Source organism: Micropterus salmoides, unplaced genomic scaffold (assembly GCF_014851395.1).
Source record: "Micropterus salmoides isolate LMB-PRFRI ecotype aquatic unplaced genomic scaffold, ASM1485139v1 Ms_hic_scaffold_11, whole genome shotgun sequence".
Lineage (NCBI taxonomy): Eukaryota > Metazoa > Chordata > Actinopteri > Centrarchiformes > Centrarchidae > Micropterus > Micropterus salmoides.
In genome coordinates this window covers 15,936,692-15,954,168 of record NW_024040152.1, presented here as the reverse complement: position 1 = coordinate 15,954,168, position 17,477 = coordinate 15,936,692, and the positions used below count along the sequence as shown (strand labels likewise).

Sequence of the window (17,477 nt, the reverse complement as noted above, 5' to 3'; positions counted from 1 at the left end):
AAGAGTTGATGTCAGTTAAATGTATCAACATAATAATTTGATGTGTGCAAGTGCTCTGGCCAAATTACGAGTAGAGTGGGGCGGTTGCAGGAACCTTCTTAAATGACAAATAGTTCATAATTGACAGTTGGTGTTTTTAAAACCCCTATGACCCATTCAAAATCTCCCACGACTCACTGGTTGGTTAAAACTCAATGAAATAGCCTATAGGTCACACATGTTCCCTCTCACCAGTTGGGTCTACTTTAGTTTTTAATGCCAGGTCTAAGAAATCATGCATCCATAATTTTTAAGATACATATAAAGTCAAAGCAAGGCCCAGAGAGAGGACCAACCTCACTGACCTTGTCCATACCTGTCTCACGTGTGGAAGCTGTTACTATCTAGGGTGAGCTCTTTAACAGGCTTGAGGTTAGTAAGTCATTCTGTACTGCATGTCAGCCTGTAGCCCCTCACATGCTTGTTTTAAAGTTCATGGGTCACTGGGCAGGGAAGATAACCCTCATCTATCCACTTTTCAAAAAGTGCAGTGCCTGTTGCTGGGGTAAGTGTGGCACAGTCGTGGCATCCCACTCTCACTTACAACTACATTCTTTAACAGGCTTATGCGCACACACATGTACCCACACGCACACAGACACACACAGTCTCACACATAGACACAAACAAATTTAGGTTGTCCCTGGTAGAATTATTCCTGATGCTTTTCTTTCAGTTACTTATTTAAATTAATTGTTTTAGTGTACTGGACTGTTTCTTGTTTTCATTTTTCTCTTAGTTGTCATACTATGTCAGCTGTTTATTGCTGCTGTTTGGCTGGTTGTCTTTTACTATTATTATTATTTTTATTGTTTGTTTTTGTTTGTGTTTGTTTGTTGTTGTTTTTCTCCTCCCCAAGACCCCCTCTCTGTTCTATTGCAGGTTTCGTTGCTTTCTGCTATTGGTGTTTCCCACTGATTTTCCCTGTTGTCCCCACCTTCCATCCCCCTTCTCTTACAGGTCTTGTCCTTTCTCTGTGCTGTATGTTTGTGCCCCTCCATCCCCGTGTCTGCCCCCCTGTCCGGCCCGGTGACCAATCAATACATAATTAAATAAATAATAAAACAGACAAAGGAGTATATTAATGCTCTCTTGTTAAAGTAAAATCTGTCTGGCACAACATGGTATCCAGCTCATCATACTCTATACCAGGCTGCTAGGCAGGACAGGTTTAAAAATAAAAAATAAAAAAAAAAGTGCAGTGGCTAAAAGAAGGCCAACTGCAATGCAAATATCACAGGAAAACAAACTACAGTGCCCTGACATTTGGAGTTGTTTTTTGTTTTTAAAAAGGTCAAAGGTCACATTAAAAAAATGAGGCAGGAGGTAAGTAATGTTTCATCACAAATGCAGTTGCTGTTCGGCAATGAAGGGCAGGTAAATACCTAAAGAAAAAGTAGATATGTAGTTCAGATGTTTAAAAAATGGAAATGAAGTGATTCTGCAGAAGACAAAAAGCTTGGCAAACCAGAACATAATTATATTGCTGTAGAAATACAATGATTTATAGATCAAAATATTTTTACAGAAGAAATGACAGGAACATGGTTGGCTACAGTACAGTGGATAAGACGCATGCCTTTTTGTGTGAGAGACCTGGGTTCGATTCCCACTCCGACACATCCATCCATGTGTCCCTGAGTTGCTCCAGAGGCGTGCGGCCTCTGACATATATAGCACTTACTTTGGTAAACCCGCCAGCTAAATGAGTAAATGTAATGTAACAGTGGAATATGCTAAATTTGCAAATAGCAAGAAGGTCAAAGATCAGTCAGGGCAAAAGCTGTAACCCCAGGGCAAGATATGACACACACACACCCAAAAAAGTTATCCAATTATCTGTTGTTAAAAAATCAAAGGCCTGAGAGTGAAAATAAGATGGACCAGACTACAAGGGTCTGCCACCATTATTACCGCAGTTGTGAATTATACAAAGGAGGGTAACACTTTTTGTGTGTGTGTGTGTGTGTGTGTGTGTGTGTGTGTGTGTGTGTGTGTGGTGGGCGTGGGTGGGTGTCAGGCAAATGCTCTCTCATGTGCTTGGACGTCATCTGCGTCCCTCCCTCTCCGTTACTCGCTCACTTCTCCCTCTGTCTGCGCCCCTCAGTCCGCTCTCGTGCCGGCCCAACCTCCGCCTCTGCCCGATCAGACACCCTGCCAGACCCCGCCGACTGCTGGGACACACAAGTGGGGGGGAAATTAGCTGGGACGCGACGAGAGACAGAAAACTGACGGAGTATTTGTTACGGGTCGCATTGCACCATTTCACTAATTCTCCCATCTGACGCCACTTTTGTTGTTTTAACCCCCGCTCCATCAATGTTTTACTTAGGAAGAAAGCAAACTTTGTAACGTTACAGCATGAAAAGGTGTAAAAATCAGTCCGGATACTAAACTTGGGACACAAACTGCGCCGGTCCTGAACGCAACCAGCGGGCTGGACACACTGAACGGGACCGTTAGGTTTTTAGCTAGCTAGCTAGGTGGGACCAGGACGACTTTGTGGAAGAAGAGGAACACATTTCCGTCTGTTTGCGAGCCGTATTTTACGCTTCACTACGGGGGAAAAACACCAAAGTAAGTACCGCTGCCCTTTCATGTAGGCAAGTAATGTTAGACGTTATTCGTTTATGTGCGCGTGAGCGGGTTAGCAGCGGGCGCACGCTCCGCATCCTCACATCGCTTAGACGTCATTACGCATTCATGTAGGAATCTGTTAATTAAATATTGCAGAGCCATTTGGGTTTTTATTTAACGAGCAAAACGCTTATATTGCCGTGTAGAGTTGTAACTAATTGAAAGCAGGCATATAACCGGTAAGCTTTGTTGTCTAATATAAAGACACGAGGGCAGCCTGGCGTGTGGCCCAAAAATGGATCGGTTTCTGAATGTTGCTAACTAGCAGATCATGCGACATTATCACTGTAACAACCATAACGTTACAAGCCACGGCTACTAACACCATGAGATACAGACAGAAATATTATAACCCTCTTAAATGATAGCCTAACTTTTTTTTTTTTTTATTAAAGTGATGTTTTTTTGTTGTTGTTTGGGACCCTCCTACTTGGCATCGTTGTGGTCATCACTTCGCTTTTCTGCTGTTTCATTTTAGAGTAGCTACACTAAATTAGTATGAACCTCACATTGACGGGAAAACACCACATTTAAAAGATTAGGGCAATAAAAATCTAATAAATTGCCAGGAAACACCCATATTTAAAATATTTGGGGATTAATAATCTAATAATTTGAGAAAAGGTACTACTGCCACAGGAAGTCCAGAGGAATGACATGGTAACGTTAGTAACGGTAACGTTAGCCTTGTTTTGTTTGTAACCAGCTGAGACTTGTGAGCATTCATTCATACTCAAATCTATGTAAATGAATGACATGATAATAAATATGTGTGCATGTATTGTCAAGAGTTGTAAACAGGTCAAACATCTGTTGTTTAATGGGTGTAGCCTAAAAGTCCCATTAACTTCTGACAGTTAGTTCATCACATAGTTGATTGTGAGAGAAAATTAAACTATTTTAGTAATCGATTAATTGTTATAGTAATTTATTAAGCAGCTTCCAGCTTATTTAATGCGATTATTTGCTGCTTGTTATATATCCTTGTAAACGACTTGTCTTTGGGTTAGTTTTAGATGGTCAAACAAACTCACCAATGCACTCTGGGAAATTGCGATGCCCATTTTTCCCTTTTCCCCTTAATTTCATAGACATCATAAACATTGATGAAAATTATTATTTTTCCTGCCCCAGACTACTTGATGCTTATATGTGATTTGAAAAACTAACCAAAGATTCACTGAGAACAGAAACCCTCTTATTGATGAAAGCTTTGCATCTAGGTCAGACATCATGTTAGTCCCACAAAACCCAGACAGTCTGGAGAACAAAACATATTTATACACTTTAGTTTGGTTTATCGCTTCCTAACCCGGACAGAAATAAATACTTAATCATCTGTCAGTGATTACTTCTTCTTCATCATCTTTGCAAAACAATACCTCAGTGTTGCTAGTGTTTGATGATTACCCTTCTGAGCTTCCACTCAACAGAAAGACTAGCCTCACAAATATCCAGGGGCCAATCTAGTTACTCTGCAAGGTAAATGTTTTTTACTGAAATGGCAGAATCATCGCCCATTCAGTCAGGAGAGAATCGGCATGACAATATTATCCTCACACCTCCTCAACGACCCTATTCAAATCAGTCTGCTGACTGATGCATTTACCGTGAATAATTCATCAGGGTCACAGATCAGTGTCAAAGGTATTGAAATTTTCTTGTGATCACTATCTAAAGATGATTGTATAACGGTGATACAACAGATCACTACAGATTGTCTGTCTGCCCTTGGGATGATTTTAAATGTTCTTCCACTGGCTGTATATACTTGTTCTGCAGTCCACTGTATCTTGTACTCTGATAAAATTGCACATAACTGTTTCCTGTCAAACAGCAAAGTCTAAAATGTGAAGAATTTGTATGATTCACCCTCAAAAGCCTCTGGCTCAAAATATCCAAGGCATGACCTGAGTTACAGCTAATGAACCATGTGCAGAGAGCCTGTCAACCTCCTGAACCACCAACCATCACACAATATGTGCATTCAGGATTTTGTGGTTTTTACTGTGATGTGCAAACTGTGGCTGGATGTTGGACCACAAGAAATGAAGAGAGTCAGTACAGAAGGTTGACGTACTTAATACCTACCAGCTGATAATGTTTGCTATAACCACAACTTTGTACCAGTACAGTACATGTAGTGTTTCCATCAAACATTTTACTCTCAGTCAGTGTTGAAATTACACTAAAACAGCATTTAAACTTGCAACTAACAATGATTGTCATTATTGATTAGTCATCCAAGTACTAAATTACAAAATTCTATAGTCTATAAAATTTCAGAAAATAGTCAAAAATAACCATTATATAATTGCCTACAGGCTAACGTGGCCTATTCAAATAGGCAGATGTATCCGACCAACAGTTCATACCCAAATATATTCAGTTACTATAATATATGACAGAGAAATCATAAAATATTTACATGTGAGAAGGTGGAACCCGTGAATGTTTGGCATTTTTTGCTTGAAAAATGACTCAAACGATTAATTGATAATCAAAATAGTTAATGAATTAATAATTCACAGGTGAGAGAGATGACCTATTACATAATTTTTATTGCAGAGGAAGACTACCACAATGTTTTAATCAATTTACAAAACAGTCAGATTTATCAGTGAATTATCTATTGTGGCTATTCCTCCGCTCAATATGCTGTAGACTAATATGTCAGACTTAGAGTTGGGTATCATTTGAGATCTTGCAATACTTGTTAGTATGATACCTGAGCTTTGGCACTGATGCCAAATGGTACTTTTTCATAAAGTCACAATGAGGAATATAAAATGTTTTTGACAGAATCATTTCCCCCATATTTAACAAAATGAGCTAAACTTAGTGTTCATTTTCTCTATTTTAAGGTATCTATAAAAAAACTTTGCATGAACAAAATGCAGTCTAGATTTAGGGTTAGGGTCAATTATTCAGTTCTGGAAATATCTAATCAAAAAATACGTAAACAAGACTATGACTATGACCAAGCATTCAATGGCAGCTTTTAGTACCTAACAGTAGGACTTGAATTGTAATATTATCGAAATCGCAACATGCAATATATCGTAATATTATTTTGTTGCATATTGTTCAGCCCTACCTTGCACAAATTAGGCTAGTAGTAATCCATTCATAGGCAGTTTGAGTTTGTCTGTTTACGTTGTAGCTCTAAAGTGACAACAGTTAGTCCATTTGAGTTAGAGCAACGTTCAAGGCCATAAAATAATTTAGCTTTGCTGACTAATCTGACTGACTCAGTCCCACTTTGACTCCAGTCTTTTGACCTTTTGAGACATCAGCATGTGGTCGATGTGCCGTTCTGTCTCTGACTTATCAAACCTGAGCTAGTGAATACTCAGCTTTGACCTCTCATGTCAAGTGGTCCACAGTGTATGCTATTTCTGCTGTCTCATCTTTCTGTGTCTGTCTTTTTAAAAGCTGTGGTTTCAAATATTCAGCTGTCGATGAACAGCTTAAGTATGGATGGATATGAGTAAATGGGTAGTTATACACTCATTGATGGTATGTTATGAGTGACTCACGGTCAGCATATGGCTACTGTACACGTGTTTCTATTGTTGACTCAGTCTCCTATCATCATCAGATAAACAAGGTATTGGGTGTCTGTAAAACTCCATATGATGTTATTCGTGCATGGAGAGGAATGAATGGGGCAGCTAGAGCAATCCTTCTGTATAGTGGCAATATGTTTACATTCTCCAAATATTACAGGACTCTGTACCAGGTTCCAGTCTGGTCTGTTTAGGTTTTCCTCTGAGGCTTGTTCCCTTCATTTCATCCATTTTTGAGAAACTCCATTAGGGGTTTGTAAACTTAGGTTTCAGGTAGAGCTGAAAAGAAACATATCAGTAACATCTGGAGCTGTAGTCTGCCAGCCTGGAGCTAGATCTCTGTTTACAATCACCACAGCTGTATTCATAGTGAGGAGGAGAGAAAGAGAGGAGATGGAGAACTTCCTTTCTCCCTCCCCTGCCAGAATGATCCTTTATTTTTATTGGACCTCTGAAATGGTCAGAGTCTGGTCATATGACCCTGTTGGCCAATGGAATTTGTTGTTAAGAAAGCTGTGTGGGGAGGAAAAAAGAACTTTAAAATGATGAATTCACTGGATTATCTCAACTAGTAACCCTAAAAATATCCTGCTGAATCCTACTTTGCCTCCACATAGAAGCAATCCAAACTATAAATACATTGTCCTTGTTTAGTTGCAAGTATTTGGGTGTCTGTGCATCTATATTGAGACTAATTACAGCATTATGTAGGAAATAATTTATTACACATGGAAGTCAATGTAGTCTACTTGCCTCCTGCGTTTCTCAGTTTTTCTGCCTTTTGAATCATCTACATTTGTGCTCAGAAGCTCATTTTGTTATCAGTTATTTTTATGGAGATAGACATGCACATAATCATGCTGTTCAGCAGAGCTCACAAGATCTGGCAGGGCAGTCCAGGAAAAGTAAGATAAGTGCTCCTGAAGTGGAAGAGTTGGCAAAATCACTGGGAAAAAAATGTCACCCTTCCCATCCACCACCACCTGTGCTGAGGGGGGAGGGAGAGGAAGAAGCGAAAGCCCAGTGCTCGGCCAGCCTTGCTGTTGCAACAGGAAACGGGCCATGACTAACATGACATGATGTGGAAATCAGTGCCCTCAACCATGGCACCGTCTCATGTATAGTGTCAGAGGCTACAACTAGCAGCAATATGTTTTATGTTTAGGCTTGACTTAATGAAGGTTGGTCAGTCAGTGTCACACATCAGGAGCTGATTTAAATTAGCTGTATTTAAAGACCTAGTCAGGGAATAAGACAAAGAGAAAGAAATTGAAATACTTTATTTCTCCAGAGATGTAGTGTGCGGTGTGGACACCCCCGCTGTTCTGCACATATGGATGAATCATTACTCACATCCCTCAGACGCTTGTTCTCCCTCACCGCCAACCCTTTTACTCTCTTCCTCTGCCACTCCCTGAGCTTAGCAGCAGAAAAAATTAATCTCTGTACTCTTAGAGTAAAAACCAACTCTCGCAGCTGCTGTCAACTTTTTAGGAAAGTGCTTGCGCTGAAAGCATGAAGCTCAGTTGGTTGTAGGTCTGATTTCTCCTCCCTCACGTGGGCCTCCTGAGCTCCCTGCCTATTGCCTGTGCTCTGTTATATGCATTAGGAAAAACCTACAGCCAGGCTTCCAGCAAGAAGGAGACGTTTGTACCATCCTCTAATTCTCTTAATTACATGGTACCAAACATTCCTAATCACAGATGTCTTACCATATAAATAGCCAGGCCTGTATAGCTGCTACCTTTAAAGCAAGGCCCTGTAGACTGCTTGTGTATTCAGATATTAGGTAGAACCATGTCACCATTTGTATTTCTTTAGGGTGTGGATTCTGCCTCTAGAACGCGTATTCTCGAGACTTTATCTTACCATCTTTACTAACCCATAGCGTTGGTGGTGACTTCTTGTGTGTCCTGTATTGCAGGATGATGTCGGGGCTGAGCGAGTGGTTCTGGCAGGAGCGGCTGTGGTTTCCAGAGGGCCTGGGCTGGGCCGACCTGGAAGATCGGGATGGACGAATATACGCCAAAGCCCGCGACTTGTGGGTGGCGATACCCATCGCCCTTGTATTCCTTATTATCCGTCAGATCTTTGAAAGGTCAGTCCATTTTTCTCGCTGTCTTCCTTGATATCTGTGCACCTCATCTATGTCTGGTTATTAATTCAAACATTTGCTTTCTCTATGTTTACATATTTCTCTCCCTCCTCCTGTCGAGTCTAACTCTTGTCTTTTCCCCTTGACTGCTGCCTTCTCTTTCTTTAGTCTGCCCATCATTTATCTCATCCTCTGACCTCTAATTATTATCTCCTTCTTTTTTCTTAGCAGTTATTTACAGTAATGTTTCCATTGCTGTGTCCTACTTTATAGTATGTGAGGCTCCTTTCTTTCAAGTGACTTATATTGTTTCTCACACAAGTACAGTGTTCCTGTTTCCAGTAGCAAATATTTTGGAAATCAGACAACCGTTATAGAGACCACCTGTGTTTTGTTGCTAATGAGCTCTCTTCCTCATCATGTTCATTTAGTATGAAACACTCTCTTCTTGTCATCCTGACTTACATCATCCTAACCTCAAATAATTCAAATGGCTTCATTCAACGTGAATTTGGGTAATTCAAATTAAAAGAGTTCACATGATTGCATCCTGTACTGCATCTATGCTTCTTCATTTTGCCACTGTGTCTAACTTCGCCTCCCTTTAATTTTCCCTTGACAACCTTTTTGTGATTGCAGGATGGTGGCTACACCCCTGGCCTCTCTGCTTGGTGTGAAAGAGACAGTACGGCTCAAAGCCCCTCACAACCCCTCACTGGAGTCCCACTACTGTAACATTACCAAAAATCCCACACAGGTAGGTGTTCCCACATGCCTATACACGCTTAAGAAGACAGAGTACCATGCTATGTGTGTTGTCAGGGAATTATAAACTTAAATCTGACCCTTTTATGCCTTTCTCAGACTTCAATAGCAAGCCTTTGCAAGCAGACTGGTTATTCAGAAAGACAAGTGCAGCGATGGTTCAGGAGACGAAGGAACCAGGACAGGCCGAGTTTGCTCAAAAAGTTTCGGGAGGCCAGGTAAACGCACACACACAAACACACACACACATACACACACTCTCACACACACGCACACACACACACACACACACACACACACACACACACACACACACACACACACTTTTTTAAACATATATGTGCACAATTCTATAGAATTATGGAGCAGGTTGAAACAGCTGCCTGCTCTTGCGTGCATTCCTCTGGCTATATGAGTACATGTCTGAGGGCAAAAGTAGCCCTCTATTTTTAACATGCACTCATTACAATGCCACTCTGCTGCTGCCATGCCTGTAGCCCCTACTCTTCTCTCACACACACAAATCCAACCATCCACACACTCATTAGCACAGGGCCCTGGCGACAACAGCTCTCTCACTACTGTAGGTTATTTTTATGTGTCAGCATTAGCTGTAGCAGAGGCTAAACCAACAGCATGATCGCCTGATAATACAAGGCTATTGAAACTAGTTAGTGTCAGCTGGCAAGATTCACACCAACACACAACAGATGACCCTTAAAAAATATGTAAAGGATGACAGAGACACATATCTATAAGAGTGTCATAAACAGCAGCAGCTAGCATAACACTTTTAGCATATCTAGAAGTGACACACAGGCAAATGTTCAGTGATATGCATGTAGACTTACACATTCAAGGGTGATCTATACTATCCACCCCATATGTTGTGTTTAGTCTATAACTTCTCTGTTGTGACGTGACTACCGATACCATTAGCTTCATTATCATTGTTTATGTTTGTCGACAGATCCATAAAAGACTTAAAGTCAGTTCACCCCAAAATACAAGAAGACACAGAACAGTATTGAAGAAACAGTCCCTCTAAGAATTATTCTTGACTTTGGAAACAGCATTTGACACTAACAGTTTCACCACACTGTCAACTCAGTAGCTTTTCTGGAGCCTTTGACTATGTCACAGGATTTTCCTCATGGGATGGGATTGCTCATTTGCTTGGAAATGTAAGCGTTCAAATTTCAAGTCTGCCTTAAAACGATAGCCAAGCGTCCATTTGCATGCTTTAATCATTTCTTGTGTTCATACTGGACATTAACATATTTCAGGCAGGAAGTGGAGGGGTAACTTCTTAATTTGTCTAAATCAGACTGCTGAAGCCTCATATTAGCTTCCAATAAACTTTGGAATAAATTTTTAAACAGAACGAGCCCTGTGGATTTTATCGTTGATTGGAAGCACATTAGGAAGGGAGCTTTTAATGAGCAGTAAGAAGAGAAAGATAGTAAAATCTCTTTCATTGTACATTTGGGCACAGGACTATTGTTTTAATTCAGACCTGATGTAAATAAGTCCTTAAAATGCTCAGACACACTTCCAACATCTACATTTCCGTAACAACTGGGCAACTCCATCTGCTGAGATTGTTTTTGTCACTGTTAGAGCTGGGTTAGGCAGCATTGGAGAATCTAGCAAGAGACAGCAAGATTTTGAAAGTATCCAAACGACGAAATCCTACCCTCTTCCTTCAGGCCTCCTTCCAAAGCCTCTCCCTTGAACTGAAATTCAACTTCCTTCTTTGTGCTGTAATGGTGGCAGAAATGTGTGTGGAAGAATATCTTTAAGTTAGTGTATAGTGGATTGATGTTCTGTGTATAATGCTCATGAGTGTGTGTGAGGATGTGCATGTCACTGCATGTTTATCACTCTCCGGTTATGGTGTGTCTTTCGCTGCGAGTGTTACAATATTCCTGTTCTGAATCAATCTATTGTTTCTGCGCCCACAACAGGCTTTCTGTCTTTCTCCCTTATTTCCGCCACTGGTGTGTCTCTCACACTCTCACTATCTCTTCTTTTACTACATTCACCTTTCTGTTCTTCTGTTTCTCCATGGAAATACCCTCACTGAACCTGTACGAGAGGCTGTATCAGTAATGACCCCACACTGTCTCTATTACAGGATATTAACTGGGGAGGATGCTGACTGACAGCTCTCATTGTCTGTCCGCACGTGTTTGGTTGTGTGTCCTGATTTGACATTCTCAGCAATGTTCACCAGATTTTTCCAGGCAGCTCATTCAGCCATTTCTTTCCAACTTGCGCTCTTGTGTGTTTGTGAGCGAGAATTTGTGTGTGATGCATTTATGTGTCTGCTGGTAGAAAATGTGTCTATTGTCTTTTTCCCATTGACTGAGCAGAAAGTGTGTTTGTATGTGTGTGTTCTCTTGCAGTTGGAGATTTACCTTTTACCTTCTTGCTTTCATTGCTGGCCTGGCCGCCCTCATCGATGTGAGTACTGCCATGTTAACCTCGGCACCTTCTCCTCCTCCTCCTCCTCTTCCTCTTCCTCTCGTCTCTTTAAGTTCACATCATCATTTGCCACCTGCCCTGCCATCATAACGTGACAGTTTCCATGGTAGTCAGTTTTGCTGCGATAACCTCACCTCTCGCATCAGAGGGGCAGGACTGACTCATGGCCATGCTGAGTCAGTTGATATAAATACACCTGTTGTGCTCTGCTGTCTCATTCACGTTGCGTCTCTATTTACAGAAACCTTGGCTGTATGACCTGAAGGAGATGTGGCAAGGCTTTCCTGTACTGGTACGTCTCTGGGATGGCTATGTACACTGAATGCACCAGGGTATCTGCAGGTCTTAAAACGTCTTAAACAGTTTTGAATTCAGTTCCCTCACAAAAAGGCTGTAGAAAGTATTTAAAAGCATGTATAAGATTTTTGGTGGGAGACGTTATACATATATAAACTACGAGTGAGACTGATGATTTTATTGAAAGGGGATAAAAAAAGCATTAAATTTGAGTTGGGGAACACAGCAGAAACCCTAATGCTCAAATCACACAATACCCTTCATGTTCCCAATATAGCTGAAAGGATGATTTAAGTAATTCCAGTCTCTTAAATGTCACTATTGGTTGGTTCTCTGTCGTCTATAATAATCAACTAAATTTATTTGGTTTGGACTCTAGCCATACAAAACAAGCAATTTAAATATGTCAACCTGGATGTCATCTTGTTATAAACATTTTTCACTATTTTCTGAATTAAAATAATGGTTGGTTGCAGACCTAGTTTCCAATATAGATTAGCTCACATTGTTGTATGGATTTTGAAATGAAATATCTGTTTCCTCTTCCGCAGACTCTCCTGCCATCTCAGTATTGGTACTACATGATTGAGCTGGGTTTCTACAGCTCTCTGCTCTTCAGTGTGGCTTCTGATGTCAAACGTAAAGTGAGTGAATTTAGCTCTTTTATTTATTTCTGTAAATTACTCCTTAGTTGAGGTGGTATAATAAAACAAAAGACTTGCATGGGAACCAAAGGAAAAGATACACAACAAATAGTGTAAATGGAAAACAAATGTAATTTACACAGCTATTAAATTGTTTTTCACTTTTATATGTTTAGTACATCATAATCAATTGTACGCAAGAGGAACAGAAAGTCTGTTTTCACTGTCTGATCAGTTTGACATCTGGTACGGACCATGGTTGGACTGTTGTTACAAGTGCATTTAAGTGTGTGTGTGTGTGTGTTTGGACTTTGCTCAACATGGGTCAGCTGAGCACAGTGGCCGAAATCTTACCAAACAGTCAAAGTGTGATTCTCCAACATAATATTCTAACATAGTTTCCTCTTAAGCAGGATTTACCACTTCACTCACAGACCCACTATAAACCCACTATAAACATATATATATCTGTGTATATATATATATATATATGTTGATACACACACACACATCTGACTTTTGATATCTGTATATATATATATATATATATATGTACACACAAAAACACATATATATGTGTATATATATTCCAACATTACCCTTTTTTTCTCAGCATAACTGTTATGTCTCCTTTCCCCATGCCTCCTTCTCTTTAGGACTTCAAGGAGCAGATTGTTCACCATGTAGCGACCATCCTCCTCATCAGCTTCTCCTGGTGTGTTAACTACATCCGTGCTGGAACTCTCATCATGCTGGTGCACGACTCCTCTGATTACCTCCTTGAGGTAAATGTCTCCAAAGGGTCATTGCAGCACTATACATTCAAAGTATTTTGTTTTGCACTCCTTGGCAAGCAAACATGTGCCTGCAATCCCAACCAGTGAACTATGTACGCAAAGTCATATGCAGTAAATTTGTAAATATGAAAGGCGCAAGTATGAATAATCAACAAATCATATTTTCTGTTGATGTCATATATCTCTATCAAAAAGAAAAATACAGTTTAGACTGTTTACATGCTCCAGCTTAGCTCTGTTCACACATTATTCAATGAGTGCTATGAAACTTCAAATGAGATCAATTCTGGTGGAAACACACTTATGATACATTGCCACCTTGTGGAGGAAACTACACTTAGGTTATCTTTAGTGGGATAGAGGCAAACTACCTTTTTTGTTATTCAAACAAATACATTATCCATTTATCTGCAACTTTCCGATTAAACTAAATGTTCTTTCTTTCTCTCTCCCTCTGACAGTCTGCAAAGATGTTCAACTATGCTGGGTGGCGAAATGCCTGTAACTACATCTTCATTGTATTTGCTGCAATCTTTATTGTCACTCGCCTGGTCATCTTCCCCTTCCGGTACACACACGTTTTAAACAATTGTTTAATTATAATATACATATATACAATAATTAATACATATGTATTGTAATTAAGTTACCTTGTCCTTTATCTTCACTGTCTGTATTGCAGGATTATTTACTGTACTTGGGTTTACCCAGTGACCATCTATGAACCCTTCTTTGGCTACTACTTTTTCAACGGACTTTTGATGATTCTGCAGTGTCTACATATCTTCTGGGCCATCCTCATCATACGTATAGCACTCCGCTTCCTCACCAACAATGTAAGCAAGCAAAGAAATGTAATGCAAAGTTCGAGATTATGTTAAGTCATCCATTATATCATGGAAATGTCTGCTCTCACATCTTTTATCATTCACCACTGATTAAATATTAAGTCATTTAGCTGACACTTTTATCCAAAGCGACTTACAGTTGTTATATGTCAGAGGTCGCTTGCCTTTGGAGCAACGAGTGTCTTGCTCAGGGACACATTGGTGTCTTACAGTGGATTCAAACCTGGGTCTCTCACATCAAAGGCATGTGTAATATCCACTGATCCATCACCACCACCAAGTTAAAAGACAAGTATACAGTAAATACCCACAAGATAAAATAAAATACTGGAAAAGGCAAAAGTCAGAATGAAATTTACATTTAAAGTGTAAGCACTGAGTGAAGTTGTAGAATCAGAGGTGTTAAAAAAATAAATTGAGCTGGAAGAGTTCAGTTGAAGTGTCAACTGAAGTGCAAGCACTGAAAACAGTTGGAGTAAACCATGTATAAACACTTAACCTTGTTGGAGTTAGAAGAGCTAAAGACATTTTTTTTTTCAAGGTGAAGACCTTGAAGTGTCACGGTGAAGTGTCACTTCATGTGTAAGCTGCGAAAGGAGCTGAGTATAATTACAGAAAGTAGATGAACTCACAGTTAAAAGCGTTCTCCGCTGATTTAGCATTGCACTCTAATTATTATTAACATTATCTTAACATTCGGATTGTGTTTTTTGAAAAAGGTTCAAAGTCGATTCAGCAGAACCAAAGCTATTTTGTTTTTTATCCTACGCATTCTTCTCAAAACCTGGTGCATATATATATTGTCCATTATGCACTTTGACCACTGATATTTTGGTCAGAGATTGAGCCCCAACCGACACTGATTCAAGTGACATCACTTGAGGCAATTTATCAGACTTCACGCCGCTCTTTATACAGCTATTTTTTATTTTTTTTTGAGTTTGAGTTTGGTCTTACACTTGCCAGAGCTCCAGTACAGTTGAAACGGAAGGACTCCGTGATTAATCATGTATTTCTAAATTACTTTTTTTTTACCAGGAAAAAGTGGACGATGACAGGAGTGACAAAGATGAAACAGATGAATCAGAAGAAGAGGAAGATGAGGAGGATAAAAAGGACATGAAGAAAAATGGGCCGGTGCAGAATGGTCACATAGTCCACAACAACAACCACAGCAAGACAGAGTGAAAGCAAACAAGTGTCAGGAGGAGAGAATGTGAGAAGGACTCATATCCCTCAGTAGGGGAGCAGAAAGGGGGGATGAAAAGAAAGAGAAAGACGAAGGGGTACGGGTGAGGGAGGGGGGAATTCATTCCCTAAAACCAAGAAAAGCAGGTATCTTGAGGAAAGTTGACACTGTTACTTTTGCACAACACAAAAACACGCTCACACATGTTCATTCGTACTTTTAGAGGGCACAGACATCCAGCATATGAGATACACTACATTACGTGGCATGGCTGTTTTGCTTTGTTATAAGAGAAAAATGTATCATTGTTAGTTTGTGATGTTGGTCCCTAAATTTCAAAGAGACAGGGGAGAAAATGGAGAGGAGCAACGTGTGGAGAGAACACGGGAGGGAGGTGATGCTGCTTCTACTTTAGCTTTCCGTGTTCTGTGTGCCTTAGAGCCAGCTAATGGCTGTTAAAATGCCATTTTATAGCTTTCTGCTTTAATTTTGTGTTGCTTTATTTCATTGTACATTTTTTTGTTTTCTACTAAAAGAACGAGAGTGAAAGTGAGTTTTTTGAAAGTGACACAATAGGGCATTTATTTCCCTAATTTTCTGTCTATGCAATTATGTACATTTTCAGCTATTGCAACTTCTTTGCACAAACATTCAGTCTCTCTTATATACTGTAATAGCTTGCAGAAGGACTGTGGGCCTCTGCTCTCCAATGCGGCCTGTGCCATTTATAAAATAGTCTGCCTTGTAAGGTTTAAGGAATAAATTTGGTGTCAGTATTTGTTTTTTTAGGAAATCTAGTTTTCTTTTTTAAAATTTTGTTTAATTCTTAATCCAGCATAGCTCATCATGTACAATCCCTGCTTCCAAAAGAGATGTCTGACCTGCAAAGGTTATCATTCTCAATTTGTTGCTGTTTGAGCAGTCAGGAATACCCTGAATACCCTACATGAGTGCTCAGCACAAACACTGCAATAGAAATCACAGCTTCCTGCTAGTTTTGACGGAGCTGAATGTTTTCCCCTCCCCGGTTTGGCTGAACCTCTTTGATCCAGTTGAGTCTTGAATCACACTGTTGATGCCGCCTACTGGAAACCGATGACTCTCTCATAAAATCACTGCGAAACTGGGCTGTGATGTTGGAATACAGAAGTTTTACTAAGTCAAATGGAATGGGACAGAGCAACCGTTTTCAAATTTTACAAATGTGAACCAGATTTCTTCGATTCGCTGCCTAGTTGCCTCAGTGATGTTTGTTAACCAGGGTTTGATTTAACTGTTGATCTAAGTGAATGATTTTTGGTATTTGATTCTATGTATGAAACAGGTTTACAGGTTTTGCTGTCTGATTTTAAGGAGGTAAAAGATATGTTAATCATTTTTTAGCTGTTCACTGTTGAAGTTTCATTCACGAATGAGTGTTGCTGGTTTGTTCTCATGCTTTAAAGGTTTTTTTGTATGTCAAGTGCCTTATCTATAATGTATGGGAAGCTCTCTCTCCTGTCTTCACGTCCTCTCGTTTTCTTTCCCGTCTCCACCTTACATCACAGATCCAACTCTAAGACTGGTATGTTCTCCCTCCACTCCCTCATCCATTACACACTTCCCTCCTCTTCTTTATAAATTACCATCCTTTGAAACTCACCCTCATTCCACCACCACGTTGTTTTTTTTTTACTAACCCAGACCAACCAGAAGCCTCCTCTTCCCTGGTGATACAGAAGAAACAGTGTTATTTTTTTATTTTGTATTTTTTGTTTAAAATGATAATTAAGTATTGTTATTAATAATAAAAGCAAAAATCATGAATCACAATGAAAGCACTTTGAAGTTGTTTTTAATTTTATATGTCATGTCTGCGAACACAAGTAAATCCTTTACGTTTCTCAATTTCAACAAAAAAACAGACCATTTAACATGGGTTTGTCCCTTGAAACTCCATCTGACATAATGTTAAAATATGACTTAACAGAGTTAAAATACAGTAACTTTAACAGAGTTCTTTAAATTTTATTAATGTAGTCACTCTTAGAATAATACCCCTTATAATCATACAGGTAGATCTCTGAATTTCAAAGGAGATACAGTGGTGTAAAATAAGACATTTGTTCAA

At 39.7% G+C, this 17,477-nt stretch overlaps 1 protein-coding gene across 1 annotated transcript; it reads left to right on the top strand.

The window, feature by feature from the left end:
• The first annotated feature begins 2,118 nt into the window (after window positions 1-2,118).
• Window positions 2,119-17,179, top strand: cers2b (ceramide synthase 2b). Its single transcript, XM_038711344.1, has 11 exons — window positions 2,119-2,616; window positions 8,170-8,343; window positions 8,980-9,097; window positions 9,205-9,323; window positions 11,514-11,571; window positions 11,834-11,884; window positions 12,441-12,533; window positions 13,190-13,318; window positions 13,792-13,898; window positions 14,013-14,166; window positions 15,217-17,179. Exons 2-11 carry the CDS (start codon window positions 8,171-8,173, stop codon window positions 15,364-15,366), a joined length of 1,152 nt encoding a protein of 383 aa, XP_038567272.1. The 5' UTR covers window positions 2,119-2,616; window position 8,170; the 3' UTR covers window positions 15,367-17,179.
• The last annotated feature ends 298 nt before the right edge of the window (window positions 17,180-17,477 follow it).

Excerpts from the sequence above, each read along its gene's own strand:
- cers2b (XM_038711344.1), top strand. The coding sequence starts at position 8,171 with ATGATGTCGGGGCTGAGCGAGTGGTTCTGGCAGGAGCGGCTGTGGTTT. Across the intron at positions 11,885-12,440 it reads GGCAAGGCTTTCCTGTACTG|ACTCTCCTGCCATCTCAGTA; the intron begins GTACGTCTCTGG and ends CCTCTTCCGCAG. Across the intron at positions 12,534-13,189 it reads CTTCTGATGTCAAACGTAAA|GACTTCAAGGAGCAGATTGT; the intron begins GTGAGTGAATTT and ends CCTTCTCTTTAG.